We start from the raw sequence: 26,669 nt of genomic DNA, 5'->3' as shown, positions 1-26,669 counted from the left end.
TTTGAACCTTCCAATATTAATGAAGAAATTTTGGCAATTGCAGCATAGTTTGCTGAATTATTTCTGTTATTATTGATGAAAACTTTACAATTCACTGAATGGAACTGAATAATCACAGTAATGATACGAAGCTTCAGCTTGTTCTTTGCTAAATCTTCAAAAAATCTCTTGATGTTCACTTTATTCTATAGTCGAATCTGTAGTGTTTTTTGCACTAACTCTTTGTTGAAATTAATTTGAAATAATTTGGGTAGTATTGGTCGTAAAGGTATAAAAAGGAAAACAATACATAGTATGTTAAACAGTTGCAGTAGATGTGTGTATCTAAAGAACAAGTAGTATTAGGTAGATGAAAGAAGGAACTCGAGGGTTTGATTCAACATTTGTTGAAAGAGGTGTTTTTTTTCTGCTGGTGTTGGAACAAGTCAATTAATGACATACGCGATACATTTTTCATAAAAAAATTTTGGTCTGGCAAGTTTGTATTTGAGTTCCTGGTTGGTACTTTTTCATACCACTGTTTAATAAGTGAAGACGTTTCATTTGAGTTTTTGACAATATCCCAATCTGAAATTATCAGTTTGAATGAAAATGTTCATTTTGTTCATATTATTTCACTTTAGCTAGGTATATTAGGTGAGCACAATAAAAAAACTACTGCATAATTCAATAATATAGAGTTTCTGTTATCTAGATATAATTGCAACAGGATTGATTAGAAAATATACAGTGTGGCCAGTGGAAGCAAACAAGGACCGATTTCTTATAGTTAATGTTTACAAAAATACCTTTTGGGCTCGTCGAATTTTAAAATTTGCTGTAGTGGATATTAAGAAAAAAAGATAATAACAAACAACACAAAATAAGATTTTGTAAACTTTCGAATAAAATTCGAAGGAGTCAATCTCCCCAAAATCTTAACCTCACAAAGGAGCTGTATTGAAATTTAATGAAGGTTGAAACTTGAAATTTTTCCACTTACTAACTTTTCATTTGCCTACTTTGGAATATCTTCGTTTTCTACTATTTCACTAACGTATTTCCAGTAACGTGCTTTTCTTGATTTTTACCCATTAATTGTGCTGTAATATTAGAGTCATAATAATTTCGATAAAGTCCAATTATCAATTATCGTTCTGCAGTGGAATAAACCATTATGATCAGAATAGGGGAGTGAAATACTGTTGAGAAATTCAAATAAATGAATTAATCACTTTTATTTCCAATGGAAGATAATGTTGAATTTTTATTTTAAGGGAAAGTGACAAGATTGGTAAATGAAATGTCCTTCAGCAAAAATCGACGTGTACCATTATTTTTTTTCAACTCCATCTGTAAGGAATCGATATAATTTTATTTTCCATTGTCCGCACCGTATTTTTGATGGCATAATGAACTCTGTAAACCAGTCCTACCTTGGCTTACGTTCTCAGTGAAGCCCAACTTGACATGCTGGAAAATAAAGGTCTTCGAAATGAATGATCTTTCATTTTTGAAGAGCTCTTTTGATTTCCCTACCATTTTTCGGAATGAGTTGCCATTTCTCGGAAAGAGTTTTCGCATTTCTCATTTTTTTTTCATCTTCTAGATATTCAAGTCATCAACTAATAGCATTTTTTTGTGTAAAATTGAATAAGCATTCATATAGGATCAGTTTACAGAAGTTATACAAACATGTCATTCACTGACTGCATTTATATCTTCAACAACTTTGATCCCCTCGAGAAGAGCACTGAAAGTGTGTCTATCTTTCTTCAATACTTTTTTCCAGCGAATCGAGATGAAAATAGTTACTATCTAATAGTAATTTCATTTGTTGAAATAAGATGGAACCTTATAAAATATTTTTCTTTAAAAATGATCATTACTTACTAATATTTATGATTTACGCATGAAATAACTATGGTATAATCATTGTTGAATATTTGTAATTATTTGGGAATGGCAAGGGTATTTAGCTAATATTGTGTTGAAAAAAACACCCGACACTCTGAAATTACTCCAACTTTATATGCGTTTGTTAGAATGGTTTGTTCGGAGATCAGTTTTGAAACTCGGGCATTTGTATAATGAAATGCTGTCTTGCTTATGAACATACAAAAGAAGCTACGCGTTTCTTTTCTGTTGTATGTGATTGTTGTAAATAAGAAGTTGAACTATATTTTTTGCCAGCTGAAATGTTTCAAATCGTTCAGTGTGCATTGAATTTGCACACATAATTCATGTAGTGATAGCTATTCTTGAATGTGTAAATATAGGGTTACATTGAGGGTGTTTTATTTTTTAACCTATTAACATTTCTAATCGGCCAGCAAGGAAACGGATTCATTTTTTTTCTGAAATTCTGATTGATGAAAATCTGAGTTAACAGTAATTCAATTACCTTTTCTTGTTGGTTGATGTCTTTCCTTCTTCCTAATCTTAATTGGTGTTTGATTTCTGCTTTGGGTGTATCTGCTACTAATTCTAGGATTGCTTTGAAAGCCTCTACTCCACACTGTTTTTTTGTGATGGATTTACTTGGCTCATTTGTCAAAATCAACGACTTTTTGTTTAAACTTTCAATTTGCTCAATGATTTTCCAAGTGAAATTCTCTATATACCGGGTGACAATGAAATCATTGCACGTGGCGCCTTTCAATTGTTTATGCGGTAAGAAATTTGAAATTGAGATGTAGATCATCGAAGCTAATATTTGCATTGATGAAACACTTGAAACCGAAAATAAAGTCAATTGAAGACTTTTGAAAAGCACCCTGTATGTATTTTTTGGTCATTCGATCGGATATAATATTCCCTTTCCCTGTTGACAGAGTGATCTGATATTTGGTTCACATATTTGGTTTTGATAACAATACAATTTAATAAAATATGTATCATTGAAAGTCCAAGATGGCCGCAGCTTCAAAATGTCGAATCACATATTATTTCACAACTACCTCAGAATGAAGAGAATGGGGTAACAAAATTAGAAACTTGAAAATAAAATAAGTAAAAAAATTATGTTCAACGGTTTTGATAAATTCTGTATCAGATTATAATGATGTAGATAATGTACTAAAAACTAAAAAATAATTCGAAAGGTCCTAGGTAGCAGTCAACTCACCACTTTCCTCAGCAATCTACGGTATTGATCAGATAAAAAAATAATAAAATCGTTGGGCGTAGGATTTACATATTTACCCTACTATTTTATTATCTTCTTCATCTGATCAACACCGTAGATTGCTGTAATAACTGCTACCTAGGACCTTCCGAATTATTTTTTTGTTTTTAGTACATTGTCTACATTATTTTTCTCCACTTATTTTATTTAATGGCCTTTATTTATTTCGGAAATATTAATGGGAACTGATATTTTTTGAATTTAGACATCATGGTGTACCTCTTATACTACAAAAAAGTATCGAAGATACTATGCCGCCCATTTTTCTGTACCAGTGAAAAATTAACAGTATCGAAACTGCTCTATATCATTGTGAGTTAATAACTACTTACTTTCTTACAAAGTTCAAAAAGTATCACTTCCCATCATGATTTTCAAAATGACTGAAGTAAAATATGACATTAAAAAAATTAAGAAAAAGTACGTGAATTTGAAGAAAATGGCTTCTACGCCGCCATTTTGGATGGAAATGACCTCATGTGTTGTATCGTTGAAAAGAGAATTCGATCAAATGGTAAAAAAATATACAAGGCTCTTGACAAGGGTTTATTTCCGGCTAACCCTATATGATTTTCAAGTGTTTCATGACTCTACCTTCATTTCGATTTTAAAATTTCTTATCTCGTGAATAACTGAATAGCACCGTATACAATGATTTTGTTGTCCCATGGTAAATGCTTCTTGCAAATTGCACATTTACTGAACATTAACTTTCTAAGAAAAATAAAATTGATATAACAAGTCAAGAAATTGAAAATTGAAACTGTTGACAATTTTGAAATTCACGGCCGGATTCATGATTGAAGAGAACAAAACTCCAGAGACTGGTAGGCCGTGGTACCTGAAGTAAAAAAACGTTTCATCTGCTACTGCGGCAGGCATTATCAGTCGTCGTTGCTGAGGCTTGGAGATATAACTTTCGTTCTCGCAGTCAAATCGCATACCACTGATGGTGTCTATCCCAATAGAAGACGAAACGTTATCAACTTGGTCAAAACTGAATTCAGCAAATAGAGAAGGTATCACTCTTTTCAAATTTATTAAGAATATATTCTTAAGTAACCTAGCGACAGTAAATGAAATGAAAACCGAAAATATCTGAATATAGTATTGAGCAGAGAAGTTATTTCTTGATTTCAGTGAAACATTCAGAATCCATTTATTATTGGGAACGGTTTTGGCTTTCTACATCTCCATCTTGATACAAAAAAATGTATTGAAGTGCTTTTATTTTTTCACCATCCTACAATGAGAAGAAATAAAAATAGAAATTGTGCAGTTTCATAGTATTTTTGAAACTATTAGGATATAACTGAGGTTTATCACATAATTATTATTCGGGAATAAAAGGTCTTGGCTTTTCACATCATCCCTATAAAAAAAAGTGGGGATTATCCAAAGAAAGGGCCTTTTCTTCCAGTCTGAAAGTTACTTCTTTGCATGATCTACACATATTAGTATAGAGTTAATTTTTTATAATTGATAACTTTCCCGAAAATATCTGCTAAAAATTTACCCCTGTAAATCTAAATAAGAATTATTCCTTTTTATCCACTTTTGTCAATCAAATATACCAATTAACTTACTGGAAACTTGCATTCCTTTTAAGGATTTGTAAAATATCTCAATGAGTGAGATTTATATGGTTTTCGGTTTGGTGAAGTTATGATGCCAATGTTTTTCAATTTTTCTATAATAAACTGAAAAAAAGTAAAATTTGTGATGTGAATATATTAACAAGTATCCATGTTTGTTTTTTATCCACAAACCTTCATAAAACGCAAACCCATGCTGAATTTCTGGGAGATTATATGATACTTCTCAAACATGTAAGATTTGGAATAGAAGTAGGAAAAGAGCATAAGTTTTTTGTTGTCATTTGTAGGTAGTGCCCATAAATATCTTGTACGTAAACGTACAAAAATGACTTGAACCCTGATTTTAGGGTAGCGGCAGGGCTACTCTATGGGGGGTTTGCGAAATGTTAATGTTTTCTATTGACATTTGTGGTTGCATTAGCGGGCAGTGTACTTCAAATTTCGTTACGGAATTGAATCAGATATCATTCACAGGATTGCTACATAATATAGTATAAGAGGTAAAATTTCACTTACATGGAAACACTGTCATCCTCAATGGCGGAATTTTTGAAGTACAAACTGGATAGAAAGAAGTGTTTTTGTATGATTCAATATTCATATAAAAGTATTTTTCTTTCATGTTTATATGAAACTAGTTGTTTCGAGAAGGTTTTTTCTTCCAGTTTGTGTTTGAAAGAAACTTCTTTGCATGATCTATACATCTTTGTATGGAGTTGATTTTGAAATTGTTCATTCCTTTCTTTGGAAGATTCCCACATGTTTTTTTTTTGTATCAAGATGGAGAAATAGCCAAAACTTTTTCTGAAAATTAATCCAATTGAAAAACCTATCCTTTTCAATTCTTGTTTTGAAAAAGTCCATCGGATTATACGGATATTTTTTTTTTCAATCAAACTTATTTTAATTTGGATATTTCAGTAGACCGGTACCCAATATTCCTCCAAGAATACCCGACAGGCCACAAACAGGAAGACCAAATTGAGAAATTTTCTAGTCAGAGTATATAGTGTTGCCTGTCTTTGGGACCAATGGTGAAAGCTTATCGGCAACAATGTAAATTCTTGCAGAGTGAGAATTAAATATTGTGATTCTTGGACTACTATTGTGAGCAAAGCGACCCTGTTTTTGATTTGGTACAATTTTAATAGGTATTTTTGGAAAGACTAGTCTTTATATTATAGTATTATTAAAATAAATAGATCAATTGTCCATTTCAGTGCTTAGGTTACATACTAATTGTATTTATGTATATATTGTTTATTTGTATTAAATTTATTTTTAATATTTTTTTATGTAATTTTGTAGAGATATCGGAATGGTTTTGATCAGTTGGTTGTTTGGATTGAGTTAATTAACTTTCAAACTTAATTTTTGGTCGCATAAGTCGCCTGTATATTTATGGGTAATAAATATACAGGCCGTTTTTTTAGATGATCCACTATTGCTATCTCGGAAGTGGTAAGACTTACAAGGTCGGGTAAATGAGACAAAAGTTGTCTATTTTGGGAACTAGAATAATTTCTTTTCAGATCGATAAAATCAGTGGTTGTTTTTGAAATATTCGCCAAAAACTGGATTTGTCGAATTTCGTTTTTTGGCCCTAATGGTTCCATTTCGAATAATATAAAAGAATGCCGGGAAACTTTCAATACTGTCTCATATTTGTTGACAATAATCAATACTGAAAATTGTGATATCTTCGTTAATATCCTCAAAAGGAATCAAAAACACGAGTTATAATTTTTAATTTTTTTAATTTCATTACTTAGTGAAGATACAAAAAATCTAAAGTCCATTTTAATGCCAAACATAGGTTACAGTGGGAACGTGTAAATTATTGGAGACAGTATTTCCCTGTAACATCGTTTTGGCAAGAAAGGTCATAGTCACTGAATTATAACAGGGAAAAGATTGGAGCTAACGGGCAAAAACGATCAGAGTCCATGCGCAGGCAGGCAAGAGTGATCAAGGTCCAATTCTCTCCTCCCTCAATCCTCGTCACTCACGGCAGCAGGGCATTCTTTGTTTCCTGTTCAGTTTTGTTCTGAATGTAAACATACGCTGAACCTAACCTATTTCTACTTTTAATTAAATAATGTTGAGTGATTTTAGTGAAACAGACAGTGTAGATGAAAATAGTGTTCAACGAAATGTAAAGAAGAGAAAGAAAACCGGTAGAATGAAAGATGTGATGAAAAAACTGCGAGCCTCAAGTAATGAGATAGGAGAGAACTGCAGGTGTTTTCGTTGTAAGTGTTTTCAAGTGATTTCTCCTGAGGAACGGCAACGAATAATATCAAACTTCAATAAGCTGGGTGATTACAACAAACAGAATCAGTATTTGATTGGATTGATTAGTGTTGTTCCATTTCAACGGCGACGCAATAGACTAGATGCTGAAGAGACAAGTAATCATGTTTCTTCTTATTGTTATCGTGTGCGTGCACGTGTTGATGATAACACATTGCAAGATGTAACTGTTTGCCACAAAGCATTTTTATTCTTACACGGTGTTACAAACCGTCGTATTCAAACTTTAAAGAAGCAGTTGATTGAATTTGGTGAGGCTCAGGTGGATGATCATGGTAAACATAAAAATAGACCCAATCAGTTGCCTGAAGAGACTAAAGCAAAAGTTTTTAACTTTATTAAATCTCTTAAAGGGAGGAAATCCCACTATTCCTTAAAAGATTCCGCAAGGGTATATTTGCCTGAAGAGTTAAATAAAGCAAAATTACACAGAATGTACAACGAATCTAACAAAGAGCACACTGTCGGTTTGACAACTTTCCGTGATATTTTTGATGGTAACTTTAATATTTCTTTTGGTTATCCTCGGAAAGATACATGTAGCTGTTGTGATATAATGAAATCAGAGATTTCTGTGCTAGAAGATAAAATTACCAAGGCTTCTGACGAAGAAATTAAAACTTCATTAGCGGTAGAACTAAATAAAAAGAAAGCAGAGAAAAAAATTCATTTGGCTAGAAGTGAAAAGTTTTATTCAATCAAACGAAACTGTCGTAAACAATCCAACAAAAATGAAGAGATTGAGGCAATTACTGTTGATTATCAGAAAAATTTGCCTACTCCAAATATTACAACGTCAGACGTGTACTATCGACGCCAATTGAATTTCATTTCTTTCAACGTTCATATGTTGTCAGAGTCAACTTCAATATTTTACACTTATGATGAGAGTGTTGCAAAAAAGGGGGCTGATGATGTTTGTTCTATGCTCAAACACTACTTTGAGCATATTTTGAGCCCATCAGTGAAACATCTAGTTATCTTCTGTGACTCATGCGCAGGCCAAAATAAGAACTTTACAGTAATGCGTTTCCTACACTACATGGTTGATACATTGAAACGGTTTGAAACTGTTAAAGTAGTTTTCCCTATAAGAGGCCATTCTTATATGGAGGGAGATAAGGATATGAGCCTTATTAATATCAAATCATACACTGAGACACCCGATGACTGGAGGGATGTTATAAAAAATAGCAGAATCAAACCTTCACCTTTTAGAGTCATTGACTGTGCTAAAGAAGTCAAATTTGAAACTTGGACAAACTTTCTTTCTGGCATTTATGTTAAAAAGTGTCCTATGCAAACAAGGCCAATCAGAGTTTTGAAAATTGATCAAAAAGAGCCAAGGTTCGTGATTCACAAGCCAAACTACTTTGGAAGCTATTTGAAAGCAGCTTTTGTTGTACACCAAGGTAAAGATAAAAAGAAGCCACAAACGCCTAGCCAGCAAAATGCTCTGGGAGAACTTTACAGTGGAAAGCTGCCCATTAAAGCTGCAAAATTGAAGGATCTAATACACTTAAAACAGTTCTTGACCAATCCCGACTCTCAAGCATTCTACAATTCACTGGTTATTGCCCCTCAGATGAACGAAGGAGAAGAAGACGACATTGAATACGCAGACGATCCACCAATTGATGAACCTCAGTAACTGGCAAAAACGATCGAAGTCCACGGATCTTTTGTTTTCAAATTCATTTTCTAAGTTGGATATGTTACAAGTGTTTTTTTAAGTCTGCTAATGTATAATAAATCATGTACTACATCATAACAAGCTTTACACATTTTTTTCATAGCTTTTATAATTTATTTGATCGACTTCAAACTTAAAAAATGCAATACTGAAACTTTTGGTGCAGGGGACTATGATCGTTCTTCCCCGAGGCCCTTCATTTCTTCTTGCATTCCGTAGAAAAATCAAAGAAAGTTATGCAATCGATTATTTGTTAATTAGTCAGTGTACTTAATGTGGAAGAGTATGGTGAACTAATAATTCATGCAATTAACTTCTAGTCTTAGCATTCAATGTTGAGGAGTAGAAAGCTAGGCAAAAATTGTCAATTTAAAAAAATATACTGTCCTGAAACATTTTTATCAATGAAAGGTTTTATTTAGGCGCGTTAATTTATTATTTATGTAGCAGAGTTGTAGTAGACAACACCCTATATCCTTTGGATATCTAATTCAAGTTCAGCGAACTTGGAATATATATCTTATGGATTATCCATAAGATATCGTTTGGACATAAATTGGACATCTATTCAGTAGACGTTTGTGTGCTGTCTGGGAAACATTTTGCATAATTGTGTCCTTTTGGTAATAGCTTAGGTAAGTTTCACCTATTATTGAGAAACCCATGCAGAAATTATAAACATATTTTTGGAGAGGCTGGAACTCATTTGTTAAATAATTTATTATCACTGTATGATAGTCTCGACACACAATTTTTTAAAGACAGATCACAAACATTTATTTTAGATGCTTTCCAGGTCGTATACCAGCCACTATTTATTCCTTTAATATTACAATTCACCCTGTGATCAAACTTTATGTAGCACTGTAATTTTGAAACTGTTAATTGGTGAAAACCCGAAATTACTTGTCACATTCTGTGGGATATTTCTTATGAGTTTTGAAGGGTAGTGACTGTATGTAACGAGTAGGTATTTTATTCTGTATTTCTTTCAGAAGGTACTCCATTAGGTTAGGAATCAAACATAAGAGATATATGTATATTCATCAATGTCGCAAAGCCATTTATTTTCAGATCTCAATTCATAGACTCGATTAAAATCTTTTTGTTGCATTACATTGTCCCTCCTAAGTGTTTGCAAATATTTTTAAATTTTCAGGTCATCTGTGAACATGAGATAGCCTCATAATTTCAGCACTGAAGGTAAAAACGAAAAATAAGAGTTCTAAGTTTAAAACCTATTGATCTAGATCAGGGGTCTCCAAACTTTGAAGCCTTCGGGCCATAATGATTTTTTCAGTTTGTTCCAAGGGCCAATTTCTGCCCTCAACTATATTTCTAGACTAGGATAGTTGTAAAGTGCGTGACCTAAGCAAACTTACCCATTTTTTGCATATCAATTATTATTGTGTATTGTGACACTTAACGACATCTAGTGGCGAGTAGTGGTACTATGTACTATCTTTTTCAGCTACTCGCTAGGTGGCATTAGGCGTAATTAAATATTTGGAATTACCGCGCTGGTTCGAGAAAGTTCTGGTTCTAGCTAGTGTATTCCGATCACCTCGAGATGGCAGTAATAATTGCATATAAAAAGGCTAGCGGCGCAACTGCGAGTTAGTCTGCGTAGGAAAGACGAAGGAAGCGAAACTGTCTATTGTGAAATAAAGTAACACCCGTCAATAAAAGTATTTTGATTTGACTTATTGTTTTTATGTGTGATTTGTTAGTATGGAAAAGAAGCGAAAAATCGACAGTGAATGAAGAACGTTCCAAGAAAAATGGAATTTTCAGTATTTTGTGATTGAGTCCAGTAATAAGGCGCTATGTTTAATTTGTAATGAAACCATAGCTGTTCTCAAAGACTATAACATTAAACGACACTGTGAATCGAAACATCTTCACAGTTACTCCAAGTATACAGGAAGTTTGCGGAAGGAAACATTTGAAGCTTTGAAACGCGGACTCAAATCGCAGCAATCTTTGTTTACCAAAGCGAATACTGAACAAGAGTCTGCAACTCGCGCCAGCTTTCGTGTGGCTCTTGAAATCAGAAAACGTGGTAAATAAAACCGAGTAATCATCATTCTGTGTTTTCTTCTTCAACTCGTCAAGTTTGAACAAAATGAAGTTGAGTTCAATTCATGAGTTTTTCAAATTCACTTCGAAAAGTATTCAAATTGGTGTTTAAAATGTTGGGTTTTAATTTTTAAAGGGATTTGTTTCTAATTCATATATTGGCAACAGCGCCTATATCAAGTTGAAATAATTTATACGTACCTAGATATTCTACTTTAAAAAAGAAAAATTATCTTTATAAATCAACAATTAAGGCAAAATATGAATTATAGTTCAATACCACCTCCACAAGCCACAAAGACAACGGTTGTTTTGTTATTTATTTATATAGAGGAAGATAGGTTAGGTGCACAAAATGTCATATGTCTCGGAATATAAGTCAACAGAACAGCACGCCTCTGAAATATGTCTTCAGGAGGAACATTTCCCATTATAAGCCATTCTTAAGGATTTAAATACAGACTCGGAGAGAGAAAACTACTGAAGATAGTCAACCACTTGGGTTGGCAAAACATTGAGAAACTCATAATATAGAATGAAAGTAAATGTTATAATGAGAAATTTAATGCCATGATCAGGTAGACATTTTTGTGTTAGGTTTAGTTGTATTTATATTCAGCTAGTTGCAGATAACTTATGTTTCTTGATTTGTTTTGCCTTTTCCATTGATCTGAATACCACTTCAAAAGTTGAATTTAGCTACCAAATAGATGTCATATCAACGAATACTGTCAAAGAGAAATAGTGATATATAAATTGAGAGAAACTTTTGAAATAGTTCACTAAATATTTTAAACTCGCTGTGAGTATCAGTCAATCTTCATATTGATACTAGGAACAGTTAAATAATTAAAATGATATTTTCCTCCAAGACTTTATTTGAAGACATTTTGCTTAATCCTATATCATCAACAAATTATTCCTTTTCAAAAGTGTAGTATTTCTTTCCTTCTTTTGGATACTGTGGAGGAACAGTGGCATGGAACATTTTGAAATTTTCCATTATTGCATAGATGGCATATGTACCAAACATGAATCCAAGAAATTGGGCCCAGTAATACCATAAAGGTTTCTGAAGTTTGAGACTCCAATCATATCGATCAGCTCTAATCAAATCATATTCAGCGTGGACCTAAAAATCATAATGATCATGATGAATTCAATACTTTTGTTTGTTTGAGTTGCAACAGTATTTCAATGAATAGTTAAAAAAAAATTAATAGATTATCCAAATATATGTTGATACTTGCAGGTTCATTGAAATTCCTCTTCAATTCGGGGTAATCCCAAGGATAAAATGGATCTTTAGCATCTACAGATATCATTGGTAGTTTTGGGTAATCACCTAATCCTTGCCCATCGTCTGGATAGGGCTCATATTCTTCAGGAAGTAAATTATATTTTTTAGCAGCTGCTAGCCTTTCAGCCTCCGTTTTAGGATAGGGGCCAGGTTTGTAGTCCTTATTCCAGTCTAAAAGTCGCCTCAGTTACATAATACATTTTTAGGATTTTTTCGCAAAATTACTCACGGTTTCTGATGGCAGTGACTAGAACAGTGTTATTTTTCATCCAGGTATTGGGAGGTTTGAGTCCCTTCATTAAAGAATTCATTTTTTCAAATCCCAGAGAAGTTTAAGGTTAATAAATATTCAGTAAATGACATGACACAACAAGAGACGTCTGTCATTTCTATTCGACAGAACTTTTCACAGAATTACAGAACATATTACGTAAAAGTCCTGGCAGTTAATCTTTGAACCAAACAATACTCTGTGGCAGGGGCAAGAGAAATAAGTTATAAGATAAGGGATTGAAATTTGAAAAATATACCCCGTTAAAATGCAATCCCACCAGATACATGATCTTGACCCGAAAGTAGTGAATTTGAACCCGTCTTCGATCAGACATTTTTATCTCTAATATTTATCTAGTTCGAGTCAGGTAGTTGACTCGAACTACATGGATGAGGAGACTGTGAATAGAGATATACTCTCAAGTTGACTCGAGAAGTTATTAACACAGGAACATTCATTGATATTCCCCTCTAGGCAAGATTCGGGTTTACCTCTTGGTCTAAGCCACAGAAGAATATTTTTTGAATAGCGCAGATTTTCATATTTCTGTAAAAGAATATTTGTGAGTACAGCGGTATTCAATACTTTCCTAGAGTTTACCATTTGAATTATCAAACCTAGATGTTCCTCACTCTAATTCTCACGATGTTGAAAAAACATATTTATAGAAAAAATAGTGAACCACCAGAAGCCAATTTTCTTCAACATTAACTACACAATATTCAACCAACCTGATTGAAAGATGTTTTCAAGTGAAAAATGTTATATAGTTCATATAGAAATAATCCATAATGTCACAGGTCGCAACTTTCAAATATGTCGTAGTTCGTACTGTAAAGGTTGAAAAGTAGAGAGGCACCTTAAATGATATAAATACAATACATAACCCAACTTTTTTAGTGGGTCGATTTTAGTAGTTTTAATAATCTTGAAAATAATGATCCATAGTTTATTTATAATAAATTCACAGGGGTAAGTTTTGTCTAAATATCTATTCTGAGGCATTAGAATAATACTATATTTTCAGTGACGTTTTCCTTGAAAAACACTGGAGAAGTGTTATACCCCGTTCAGTATGTGATTATTACTTGGAAGCCCAAAGGGCAAACGGTAAGGATATCAACCCAGTGATTGCCACACCTCATCATTACCTTATTTCAATACAAAGAGGTGGTGTGAGTTTTGTAGCAGTATGCATGGAAGAAATTCCTCCCCTGTTTGTTATAGAATTCCTGCACAGGGTTGTAGATATATTTCAGGTTGGGCCAGTACTTTATCATTAAGTTTTTCATAAGTCCATTATAATTTTAGGATTACTTCTCTGACTGTACGGAATCTATCATCAAAGAGAACTATGTGGTCGTGTATGAGGTAAAGAGTTACTATTTCGGATATAAATGTTTTTAAAAGATGACCTTAGCTTTTAGATGAAATGTTAGATAATGGTTTTCCTTTGGCTACGGAAAGCAATATTCTCAAAGAATTGATTAAGCCACCCAACATTCTTCGAACCATTGCAAATACTGTGACAGGCAAAACTAAGTAACTATTGGTCCCATCACAATGAAATTTGATTTTGAATGTCCTATGATTTATTTTTTAGTGTCAGTAATACTCTACCTACTGGACAGCTCTCTAATATCCCTTGGAGAAGATCAGGAGTAAAGTACACGAATAATGAAGCTTATTTTGATGTCATTGAAGAAGTTGATGCTATAATTGACAAATCTGGTGCCACCGTTTTTGCTGAAATTCAAGGATATGTACTGTCCTGTAAAAAGTTTCATTCAGCTCTAGTAAAATGTTCTGATTTCAGATTGATTGTTGCATAAAACTGAGTGGAATGCCTGACCTCACTCTGTCATTCATCAACCCTAGGCTTTTTGATGATGTTAGTTTTCATCCTTGTGTCAGGTTTAAAAGATGGGAGGTATGTAAAATTCCTATATTATATAGAAATGAATTTTGAGCAAAGGCAGTGATATCTTTCATTATGAAGACATCATCCACGGGACTGATAGAGAAATCAACGAGGCTTCTTAAGGCAGTCCGTTTTGTCCTCTGTCTTTCTCTGCAGCTTTCACTGCAAAGTAACTAGTTAAAACCAGAGATAGAAAAAATCATTCGTGATCCAAAGCCATACAGTGCAGTTTTGTGCTGTGTTGAACCACGAGCATTGTTGGGCTCAACTACCCTCAAAGAAGAATCCTGAATAAGAAAAGACAATAACATTTCCTTTCACGAAGACATCATCAATGCAATTGTGACAATACTCAGTTAAAGACTACCAAATGAAATTTGTCCTTTGTCCCCCACTATAGATTTTACTGCAAGGCCAAAAACAAGCCTAGCACCACTGATGAGACTCAATGACAGGTAGAAACAGGGCTGTCTGGTATTAGATCACAAATGCTCTATTTTTTTTATATATGTTTTCAACTTTTGAACAGATGTTTATTATTTTTGTACTCCCATTTCATTCACCAAAACTTTGAAATAGTCTATCCACAGTTTTGGTGTTGGAGGTGTTTTTATTTTGAGTTGCTGTTTTATTGCAGGCTGAAAGACTACTTTCATTCATTCCACCAGACGGAAATTTCAGATTGATTTCCTACCACATTAGTAGTCAGAGTGTAGTGGCTATACCCGTTTACGTTAGACACAACTTGTCTATCAAAACTGGTGAACAGGCTCGTTTAGATTTGACTGTGGGGCCTAAGCAGACCATGGGAAGAACAATTGAAGGTGAAAATCAGATAAATTTTATTCAATGATGCTTCGAAAATTTCAATTCAAAATAAACTACCTAATAATTCCATTTTCAGGTGTTAAGCTTGAGGTAATGTTTCCTAAATGCATTCTGAATTGTGTTCTGACTGCAAATCAAGGGAAATACAATTTTGACCCTGTTTCCAAGATTCTCCATTGGGATATAGGAAAAATTGATGTTACCAAGTTGCCTAATATCAGGGGTTCGGTAAGTGTTTTCAGGCGCTGAGCAACAATGGCTAATTTTTATCCATGTATTTAGGCCTGTTTTCATCAACAGTTTTGGTAATTTCAGTATCATTAATCTGGTATTAGGATCAGATTGAGTAATCTAGGGATTATTAATCTGGTAATAAGGAAATTCATATTTGATAATCTCAGATTATTTTTGTCATGTATTAAGATATCTAGTACATATATGCACTTATACATAATAAATTACAATTTGAACATACTTTAATTAGCTCTATTACTTTCTTATCCAATTTTGGAAAATTATTTTTACACCTGATGCTTTGTTTCAATTTTCTCCAAATCAACTACTTAGGATTGAAAACACAAAAATAGGGAGGAAGTCTCAGTGTGTCCATACTTTTCAGCAATACTCTCAAGGACATGAACTTTTTCAAATGTATTTGTCTGTAAATCTTCAAGTAGTTGGTTTTTGATATAGTAATCTTCAAAATACAAATTATTATCCATTAAAAAACTTTGGATTTCATCTTTCCTCTATCAAGAACTATTACACTATTTGCATCCAAATTTGGGATCAATGTGTTTTCAAACCGTTCCTCGAAAATATTAGTCTACATGTTCTTATGATAGTCAACGTTGCATTCCTCAAGTTTTTTCCGCATAATTTCAAAGAATTCGGAACCCATCCTTTACTTTCTCCGCAATGCACAATGATTAGTCTCGATCCTTTGTTTGCAGGCATGTTAGATGTATATATTCCCGAACCATCAGTCGACCTTTTCGTAACTGTGTTGTTAAGTGTCATACCAAGTTTCGTCCAAATAGAAAATCTGCCGTTGTTCTTGTCTATATTCAGTTATTTGTTCTAAGTATGTGTTATGCAATTCCACTATTCTTCTGCTTTCCATAACTGCTTGACGTTTGTTCATTATTTTAAATCTGAATCCTAGTTTCTTTATCCAATTCTGAAGAGTTTTGTCACAGCAGCTCACGTTATGGCCGGAAATATTCAATTTCTTCCTTATGATTTCAGTTGTTGGAATCTCATTGCTTTTGTAACAGTCGTATATTGTTTTTTTCAATGATTTTATAAGATGAACATCTAAAGGTTTTGGTAATCCTGTATCACATCGCGTCTTGCGTTCATAAGGTTTGTTTTTGACTATTTTACGTACAATTGAGCGAAGAATTTCGGTCAAATCTCATGTTGCTTGTAATAGTTTGTTTCCCTCGAAACCAAATTTGAGATGTAGATTCTTATATACATTGAAACATACTCTCTGTATTTTAATATTAACGGGAGTTGAAAAGGGATATGGGGACGAGGAGCTGATCAGACTGCTGTTGAGTCAGAACCCAGAGTTGGGTGAAGACCTAACGGAAGCTGATCTAGAGAGTATGGTGGTGAGAAAGAGGAGAAATTGTAGGAATGAGTGGAGAGAGGATGTGATCTTACAACTGAATGCTAAGCTCTTCCGGAAAATGATAGGAGTGCTGAGTCTGGACATGGCTATATATATACGTAGAAGAGCACAACAGCGTGGCGGTGTGCTTTAAGTGTTGCCACTTTGGGCACACTACCAAAGCATGCCGGCAGGAACCAACATGTAATAAGTGCGCAGGGCAACACGAAGGGCGTGAGTGTAGGGGTGATAGAGGACTCAGCTGCGTAAATTGCAAAAGAGTCGGAGTGGTAGTGGGTGAAAGGAGGCACTCGGCACTAGATCCGAAGTGCCCAGTATACGTGAGGAGGGTGGAGATGCAGAGAAGGCGTACCAACTATGTTCAAGGTACTGCAGATTAATGTGGGAAAAGGGAGGGATTCTACCACACTACTGCGGAAGACCGCCGAGGAGCGTTATGCTGCAGTAGTGTGTATTCAGGAACCCTGGGTTAGAGAACCAGCATGGGAAGGGTGGGTTAAATACGATGGTGGGGAGGGCACTAAGGTACGAACCTGGGTCCGATCCACCGTCGATAGTCTCGCCCTCAGGAATGCTAGAAGCATGAATGGGATAGGCATAGTGGTAGGGAATGAGAGGGGAAATGTTAGGATTATGAATGTGTACGACGAGCCAGGTGGAAAGAGGAATGTGAGAATGGATGCAATAAGGAGAATATTCGACGAATGGGAGGGAAAAAAGATTCTGGTTGGAGACGTGAATGCGAAAAATGTAGCATGGGGTGGAAACACCACGGATGAGAGGGGAGAAGATGTGCTAGAATGGGTGATGGAGAAGGGGTACATGATAGAGAACGACTGTGAAAGTCCGGCCACTTTCTCCAGCAACAGAGGGGAAAGCTGGGTTGATTTAACCATCAGTGAGAGTATGCAGGTAAATGAATGGAGAGTGTGCATGGAGGAAACCATGAGTGACCATAGGATGATTGAGTATTGCTTGATGGGGTTACCTAAGGTGAGGAGAGCATTAGTAGCGAATGTTAGAGGAACTGACTGGGCTGGAGTCGAACAGATGATGCTCGGATACCAGACTGGGAGGTTAGAAACGAAAGAGGATATTGACAGAGAAGCTTCGCAGCTTCAGGAAAGAATCAAGGAAGCATGTATGAAGCATATACCTAGGAGCGAAAAGGTGATGAATACGGAGAGAGAATGGTGGAGCGTAGAGCTTGAAAGCCTACGAAGGCGGGTAAGCAGAATAAGGAGGGAGGCACAAAATGCGAATGGAGGAGAGGAGAGGAGGCGGAGGATGGAAGAGTATGGGAGGGAGAGGAATAGGTATAAGAGAGCGATAGGGAGAGCAAGAATCAATTGGTTGAGGGAGAGAGTGGAGCGGATCCAGGATGAAAATCCATGGGACCGACAATGATAGAGCGGAGGAGATGCCTTCGAATGTCTTGAAGGAGGATGGTACCTACACTGAGGGGAGGGAGAAGACCAGCAGGTATCTGCTGGGCAAATACTTCCCCAAGGACGATCCCCTGAGAGACACCCCGACTAGGCGCTGGTGGAGGGAGAGAGAGGAGGAAGAATGGGGAGAAAATCAGCCTGGGTTTACTATCGGGGAGCTGACAGCTGTGGCTGAGCAGCTGCTCGATGGGAAGTCAACAGGAGTGGATGGGGTCCCGAACGAAGTTATTCGTAAGGTGATGGAATGGAAGGGAGAGTGTATGGTGGAACTATTCAGCGCCTGTTTGGGGAGAGGGCACTTTCCCGAAGCGTGGAAGCGAACAAAGGTTGTATGGATACCGAAGAAGGCATGGCATGGGACGGATGTTGGACAGGCTTCTTAACGGCAGGATGCAAGTATGGTGTGAAAGAAAGTTGAAATTCTCCCCGAATCAATTTGGGTTCAGGGGGGAATGGATACGGTAATGGCAGTAGAGAGAATGGTGAGTAGAATAAAAGAAAACAAGAGAGGAAGGAGACATAGTCTGGTTGTGGCGTTGGACCTGTCAAACGCCTTTAATACCGCATGGGCACCGGCGATTGAAGTGTGTATGAGGCGAATGGGAATGCCGGAAAATGTGGGCAGAACATGCATGAGCTTCATAGGGGAGAGAACAGTAACCTGTGGGGCGGTCTCTGAATTGGTGAACAGAGGCTGCCCACAGGGGTCAAGCCTGGGACCAACCCTATGGCTGCTAGTGATGGAGGCATGGTTTGAGAGAATCAACAGGATGAACATCAGAGAAGGCATAGGAGCAATAGGAGTACAAGTGCACGCCTATGCGGATGACCAGCTTGTCATCATCGAGGGTAACTCTGTCGACAGCATAGAGAATGGATGGAAGTTGGTATGGGACGAATGCAAAGGTTGGGAGGAGGAGATGTGGCTGAAGTATAATGAGATGAAAACGGAATGCATGTTCATACCAACTGGTAGAGATGTAAGAATCCCGGTTCTAAGAATGCATGGAAGAATGATTGAACAAAAAACGAGTGTGAGATATCTTGGAATTGTGGTGGACACAGGACTACTGTTCATAGACCACCACAAAGAGGTAAGGAGAAAACTGAGTGAGCTGGCAGGGAAACTGAGGAGATGGACCGGGAAGAATGTTGGATTAAAGAGAGAATGTGTAAGGATTATTTATGAAAGGGTGGCCAAACCTGCGGCACTGTACGGTGTACAAGTCTGGGGGAAAAGGGCGCATGACAGTAGGGTTAAGAGACAGCTGAGTGCGGCACAGAGGCCGTTTCTGTTGGCTTCATGTGGAGCTTACAGAACGACGCCAACAGCGGCACTCAGTGTTATAACCGGAATGGCGCCACTTCAAATAGAAGGATGGGCCAGACACCATGAATGGAGAGCGAATGGAAAAAGGAAGATAGAGGAAAGAGTGAAAGGCGAAGATAAAATTTTCCTCTGGCTGCAAGGGGAGTTGCTGGAGGAGATGGAGGGAGAAGAGGTGATTGAAGTGTATCTGGACGCAGGAGTGATGATAGAGGAAGAAAGAATGGGAATCGGATGGGCGTACAAAAGGAGAGGGGATGAATGGACTACAGGGAACGAAAGGATTACCTGGCAAAGCAGCGTGAATGAAGCAGAAGCAATGGCAATAGAGCGGGTGATCGGTATGTGGAGTATGGAAGAGAATATGAGAGTAGTGAGTGACTCGGCAATGGCGGTTGAAAGAGTGAATGCAGGAAGAGTGGGGAATAAAAGGATAGCAAGGATACAAAGGATGGTTGAGGAAAGGAGAGAGAGGGGAGTACGTATCCAAATTATATGGAAGAGGGGGCACGACATCGGCAACATGGAAAATTTGAAGGCACATGAAGAGGCCCACATGGGCATGAATAAGGAGCAGGTAACGCTTCAGGTCAGGTAACTGACCTGAAGTAAACTGGAGGAGAGAAAGCGTGTGAACGAGAACATAAAGAGGGAATGGCAAAGGGACTGGGAGAGGGGTACGACTGGGCGACTGTTCCACAGATTTTGTAGAACAGTTGGGTATGAATCATTGGATCTGTCGCGAAAGGCGATCCAGCTGCTCACAGGGCATGGGAACTTTCCGGGTTACCTGGCGCGATTTAGACTGGGCCCGGAGGTTCCCTGCCCGTGTGGGTATGGGGAGCCGGAAGCGGCAGAGCATGTGATCGATAGATGTTTGATAGGAGATAGAATTGGATGGAGAGAATGGAAGAAGAGAATGGAGATGGTGAATGGAGAAATGATTGTAAAATTTATTACTGAAATAAAGAGATGGGTCTTCTACCCCGCTGATTCCTCTCAGTGCATTGGCGTCGCTCTGCGGCGGTGATGCACTGGGGGGGAGAGTTCGGAGGAGTAGGGGTTCCCTTGATAGTGGTGGCGTTAGATAGAGGGAAGATGCCAGTTGAAAGGCTTTCGGGCTAGGCCAACGATGGCAAAGGCATTTATTCATGTATTTTAATATTCAAATGCATCCGAATCTTATTCATTGGTATCTCTTTTTCGCATTGTTCACCATCGCTATTGGAATCACTACACTGGAAAACGAGTTATGACACTCGTTTTTACATTTTAAACAGATAACAAAAATATGTATTGGTTTTTTTGACATTTGAGAATGCCGCCAACTTTAAATGTGCACAATATCGTTGACTTCGACTATACCACATATCTTTACTAATGTAGGTCATCTGTACCTATACTCTTGATGTTGGCATTCTGTATCTTTATCAGATGTAGGCGACATGTTGATTTTTCTCGAAATATCACATTTCTTCTAGAACTATAAAAAGATTGAACAAATGGTGAAAAACTTCTCGGGCAACTTTTATTTAGAGGAACGAAAATATTTTTGTAGATCGGCAAAAATCGTCGGGAAATTGCTTTATTATTTTCAAATTTTCTTCAATATCAAATAATTCTCCATTCCAATGACTTGATTTTATTCGAAAGATACCACAGCCGTATCAACGACAGGCGTGGCAGAATGAAAAAAAAAACGATTTTGAAAACTACAAGGCAACTTGTCTAACCCATTATATAAAGTTGAATCAACTCTGGCTATCGTAGCACCCTAACCCTTGAAGTGGTAGCATGAAAGTTATTTTTGAAGCTTCCTTTTTTTCAGTTGTACGAGGTCTGTTCAAAAAATAGGTAAATGTTCAAATTTTGCTTGCTACGTACCTTCGATTAGCGATTTTTTAAAATTTTATGTTGGTTCACCCGTCTCGAACACATCTTCATAGTTTAGCTGTTTATCATGTTTGTTGGTGTGAGGCATACAAGTTAGAAATGTGTTCGGCGATTTTCTGCTATAAAAAATATTTTTCACATATAGTCAGTGGGCATACTTGAAGACTGGCTATAAATCAAAATCATCTAAAGACACAATTCGTTCAGGACAGTCTCAACTCCCTACACTGTAGGTTAATGGACTGACATCTAACAGAAAACAACTACTACCCTGGCTAATACTACGAAGGGCGGTGGATTATATCTGACAGGTGTCAGTGCAGGATTCTTCACTGAAGTTATTCCTGCATATGCTGTTGGCGATACAACTGCCGCACTAGATTTTCAATTATTAGAACACACTTGCAGTTTCGGGCTGTTTGGCCACTCGTCAGTGCAAGGTAGTGTCTATCATCAATATAAAGTCGATGATTTCTGAAAATTTAAAATCTAATTCCTTCAAAGTATTATTCCTCGAACTAGACTGAAGCAAACAACAAAGAACTGGTTTATCATCGCCCCATCTGCCTGTGAACGAGGTTACCAACTGCATATGAGAATGGACTGAACAAATTGTTCCTTTAGATGATTAGATGAAAAAAATTGATCTTTTGCATCATGATAATGCACCTGCTAGCTCGTTCGTAATTCTTTGGCCGAAAACAATTCCGTTTTAATGCATCAGCCACCTTTTTCACTGGATTTGCCCCCCTGTGACTTTTTTCTGTTCCCAAGATCGAAGAGATCCATGAAAGGACAGCCGAGAGATCTCAAGGACAAATTGATGTATAAATATTTTTTGACAGACATCAAAATTCACCTTATTTTTTGAATGGACCTCGTATATCACCGTCTTTGTGTATTAAAATATTTTTCCCAACAGGTTTCCATCGCTAGCGGATCGAATACAGCAGAAATCAACCCATCGATAAATGTCCACTTTACGATCAGTCAACTAGCGGTCAGCGGCCTGAAAGTTAATAGGTTGGACATGTATGGTGAAAAATACAAGCCTTTTAAGGGAGTTAAATATATCACGAAGGCTGGTAGATTCCAAATTAGGATGTAGTTCCTTTCTTTTTACTACGCAATCAAATCAATCTGATTGTATACGTTTCCATTCAGAATCGTTAAATGTTGCTTACTGTTGCAAAAACAATTTGTCTCCTTCGAAATTTCCTTTTCGCACTGAAGTGGGTAAAATCTTGAATATTCTGGTGATCTTACGATCAAATTTTTCTATAAATATTACGAAAATATTGACAGTTTGTTTCAATTCTTTTTTAAAAAACAGATTTACCAAGACTATGTTTATATACAAATCACGTTGTATTTTTTCGTAGTATCAACTCCAATATTGTGCCCTATTCTTGTAGCCCCTTTATCGATTATAGCTCTGCGGAATAGTTCTTATGCGAATTTCCACCAAACGGACAAAACCACATCAAAACAACAACTGTGTTGATTTCGACAAAACAAAAACTTGAGTTGTCAAAACAAGAAACATTTTGAAGATTTTTTGTCGCCGGTGACATTTTTTGTCAACAAAGAAATGTACCGTCGGTAGGCAGAAAGATCAAAAGGTTTCGGTGTTTTGTCTGTGTTTCTGTAAACAAATTTCGTTATGTAATCCGGTCAATTTAGACATTCAAAGCTACCTAAATTCCCACTAAGCTGAAAATCAGTAAGATTGTTTAAAATATGATTAAAAATTAAATTTGAAAGTTCCCCATCTTTCCTCTTTTTGGAAAAACATTTATTCAAGGTCAAATGTCAAAAAAATTAGTTTTTCGCGATTTTCAGCAAAACGGTAAGATTTATCATAAAATTACTTCAGACAAAAACTGTAGATCATAAAATTATCTACAAAAAAAATGTATTACTACTTTTTTCCTACGTTTCCACGCCTCCTGTGAGGTCGTGTACTTAGCGCGTTTTTTTTAACGTGGTTTCCTCAGTAGGCCTATTACACGAGCCAGTTGTGAAAATGTTTAATTTGAAACTATTTCAAAATACTTAAATGAATATTAGCAGAGATCGAAAAGATAAAAGCAATTTCAGTTAAAAAAAGTATTGAAATTTAATAGTCCGAGTCGCAACTTTCAAATTCTTCTTCTTGAACTTCTTGTGCTTGTTCGTCTTGTTCTTCTTCTTCTTGTTCTTCTTCATCTTCATCCAGAGTACATGTAACGTTAATAGCGATGTACCGCATGTCGCCTTGTTGGAATCAAATGAATCCTCCACTGTTGGTGATTCTAAATTAGAGCACAACGTGCCTTGACAATGTGTACATGCCAGCGAAAATCGGTGGCTCGCGAAAATCGCGAAAAACTCATTTTTTGACCTTTGATTTTGAATACAATTTTTATCATACAGGGGAAAGATGGGGAACTTTCAATTTTTATTTTAAACCATATTTTAAACAATCTTACTGATATTTAGCTTGGTGGGAATTTAGGTAGCTTTACTCTTTTTTTTTGGTCTAATTTGACCGGACTAATGTGGTCGACGATAACAAAAAGATCACTATGTTGTTTGAATGTGTTACTTCATGAGATATTATTACTTTATTTAAAGTGTTAATCTGTGGTGGATATAAATTTCGTATATGGGCACTAGGCTGCCTATTTTTATTGATTTGTTTTATTGAGATTTAATTTTCCTTTGTAGAACATGAGCGAAAAAAAACAATGGACAGGTGAAGAATGCAGCAATTTAATTGCTGTCCATGTAGTGCAAACGATTGAAAACAGTTCACAAGAAAACTCGCAACCAACTCAGACTAGTTTTTATCTGTTCGGTGGAATTCGAGTTTGTTTTAGAAACTGAAACAAAGTATTTGTTTCGTTTTCGCTAGTCACAAGCGAGTCCTTTTGGTGAAACCCGTTCTTAGGCTCAAAGAAAAATAGTTTAAAACTGATTTTACGTTAACTGTAGAATTTACCTAGCAGTTTGGAAATTATTTCAAAAGGTAGACATATTCATTTTTTATTGTCTAATACTAGTTTAAGATAGTTACTTATTTCAGAGTTATGGTAATTCTTTCGAATTTTTCAAATGAAACACACTATAGTTAGTTACAAACTTTGGCGCGCTTCAGCGAAAACATTGGCAAATTATTTAAGCCTTGTGTTACAAATCTTGTCAATTTTATAGGTGAAAGACTTTTAATTATCAAATTTTTGAGTTTTTTCATTACAAACAAATGTTTTCTCTTCAAAATATCTGTTTAGATACGAACTCCAATGTGGGTTTTCGATTCACCAAGTATCAGAAAAAATGATTTTGTTCAAAATATTATTTCTCGACGAAAAAACATTTCAAATTTGTAGCTTCAATGATGTTTTTGTTGAAAATGTTGACTGTTGAATAGGACTAACTTTGACATTCATTATAACGTATGTGCAGCTTATACAATGTGTTCAAATTACGGGGGGGGCAGTATGGGAAGATTGGAAACCATATGAGATACAAAGTTGTCCATTTTAAAAGTTATTTGAACGACATTTTAAAATTTACCAATTAAACAATTATGAAATATGAAAAATTGAAATCGGTGATGTGGCAAAACATAATAATAATAATAAACGATTTTTTCACATATAGTCGGTGGCATACTTGAAGACTGGCTATAAATCAATTAGATCATTTGATTTATGTGTGAAATATATATGTATATGTAATATAGGTATATGTGAAAAGTTTTCTTTCCTTATATGAGGAGTTGGACAAATTTCAGATATGCGGTTGATTACCTCGTTTACAGGCAGATGGGGCGATGACAAACGTGTTGTTTGTTGTCCGTTTCATCCTAATTCGAGAAATGATACATTGAAGAAAACTATTTTCAATTATCGAAAATCATCGACTTTGTGTTGACGATAGACACTACCTTGCACTGAAGAATGGCCAAGCAGCCCGAAACCGGTCTGCAAGTGTGTTCCAATAATTGAAAATCTATTGCGGCAGTTGTATCGCCAACAGCACACGCAGCAATATCTTCAGTGGAGAATCCTGCCCTGACACTTGTCGGATATAATCCAACGCTCTTCGTGGTAGTAGTCAGGGGAGTAGTTGTTTTCTGATAGGTGTCACTCCATTGACCTACAGTGTGAAGGGGTGAAACAAGTGCTTTCTTCCACCCGGCCAACTGAACTAAATTAATACAGGGTGTGCCTACTTGACCTATTACAATCAAACAAGTAGATTTAGATGATATAAAACACTATAGTTTACTTCAATTACCTCTTAAATTTCGGCACACCCTAACCACTAATTACGGATGGCAACTAACAGTGATAACTCACCTAATAGAAGACATCTCTTGAATTTGAATTTGATCGGATTAAAAATATATACACGCCATCTTACTGATTGGAAAGTGACAATGAGAAAATGTATTTGGTTCTTAATATTTTAAAAAAAAACTTCAGAAAAAGATAAAACGCATATGCATATAAATATATACTCTATTTTTGTCAATGTAAATGATCTTTTAACCTGTAAAGTAGTACTTCAGGAGTAATTTTTTGTGGTAATTGTGTGGGTTTTACACCTCACCAGACACGTCCAATCCATTGTATAATAGGAAAACGGATTTAATAAAATTTGATTTGATTTGACAAGTTTGGTAATTTTCGAATATCTCCAAAAGTATTTGGAATCTTCCGAATTCTAAAACATCATTCAAATAAGCTCTGCAATGGCAATTTTTCCCAGTTTAACCGACTTTGTGTCGTATTCAAAAAGCACACTTTAATAGGAGATTTCAACTTGGGAGTTTACAAAAGTGCGACACGTGTTTCACAATACAATATCATCTTCGGGCTACTTTGTATCTATTACAGTTTCCCAAACTGACCCCGCTTACATTGGACACAACAAATCTGAATATTCAAAGCAATATATGCCGTTTCATTGAATAATATAAAATTTTGTTACGCGCTTTAATTTGGTACCATGTATCTTGGTAACTTATTCAAAAAACTTTTTTATTATTTAAAAGAGGATTGATGAAACTTTCAAGAGAAACTTTTTTCAATAATTCTACTACTCCCGTTCAAATTTTTAATAGAAGCTCGATACTTTGCTCAAACCTCAATTTCCACTTAATCCTTCATCACACAATGTTCAATTCTTTTAGACTCTGTA

The 26,669-nt window shown here is 35.9% G+C and overlaps 4 protein-coding genes across 6 annotated transcripts in view; 3 read left to right on the top strand and 1 right to left on the bottom strand.

Annotated features, from left to right (window-relative positions):
• The window catches only part of shi (dynamin-1 shibire), a 38,326-nt gene extending 32,275 nt beyond the window's left edge, over positions 1-6,051 (top strand). For all 3 annotated transcript variants that reach the window (XM_074169454.1, XM_074169452.1, XM_074169453.1), the window contains one exon: positions 5,686-6,051. In XM_074169454.1, coding sequence (XP_074025555.1) covers positions 5,686-5,749 — 64 coding nt within the window. In that variant the 3' untranslated portion in view covers positions 5,750-6,051. The remainder of the gene's footprint in view (positions 1-5,685) is intronic.
• Positions 6,052-7,510: 1,459 nt separating this feature from the next.
• On the top strand, positions 7,511-12,506 carry LOC141487620 (uncharacterized). The gene has a single exon (XM_074186779.1). The coding sequence runs from the start codon at positions 7,511-7,513 to the stop codon at positions 8,726-8,728; it is 1,218 nt and encodes a 405-aa protein (XP_074042880.1). The 3' UTR covers positions 8,729-12,506.
• ND-ASHI (NADH:ubiquinone oxidoreductase subunit ASHI) lies at positions 11,710-12,542 on the bottom strand. The gene is made up of 3 exons (XM_023161465.2): positions 12,379-12,542; positions 12,100-12,320; positions 11,710-11,981 (listed from the first exon to the last, which is right to left on the bottom strand). The coding sequence occupies exons 1-3, from the start codon at positions 12,458-12,460 to the stop codon at positions 11,766-11,768; spliced, it is 519 nt and encodes a 172-aa protein (XP_023017233.2). The 5' UTR covers positions 12,461-12,542; the 3' UTR covers positions 11,710-11,765.
• A 646-nt stretch (positions 12,543-13,188) lies between these two features.
• On the top strand, positions 13,189-23,024 carry carmine (AP-3 complex subunit carmine). The gene is made up of 9 exons (XM_023161466.2): positions 13,189-13,395; positions 13,451-13,682; positions 13,735-13,794; positions 13,844-13,965; positions 14,027-14,186; positions 14,240-14,353; positions 14,982-15,168; positions 15,249-15,400; positions 22,402-23,024. The coding sequence occupies exons 1-9, from the start codon at positions 13,361-13,363 to the stop codon at positions 22,585-22,587; spliced, it is 1,248 nt and encodes a 415-aa protein (XP_023017234.1). The 5' UTR covers positions 13,189-13,360; the 3' UTR covers positions 22,588-23,024.
• Positions 23,025-26,669: the final 3,645 nt, after the last annotated feature.

This window comes from Leptinotarsa decemlineata, unplaced genomic scaffold, assembly GCF_025532065.1.
Source record: "Leptinotarsa decemlineata unplaced genomic scaffold, Ldec_3_MD MMD2_P_RNA_scaffold_5, whole genome shotgun sequence".
In the NCBI taxonomy this organism is placed as follows: Eukaryota; Metazoa; Arthropoda; class Insecta; order Coleoptera; family Chrysomelidae; genus Leptinotarsa; species Leptinotarsa decemlineata.
This window is presented reverse-complemented; position numbering and strand designations above follow the sequence as displayed.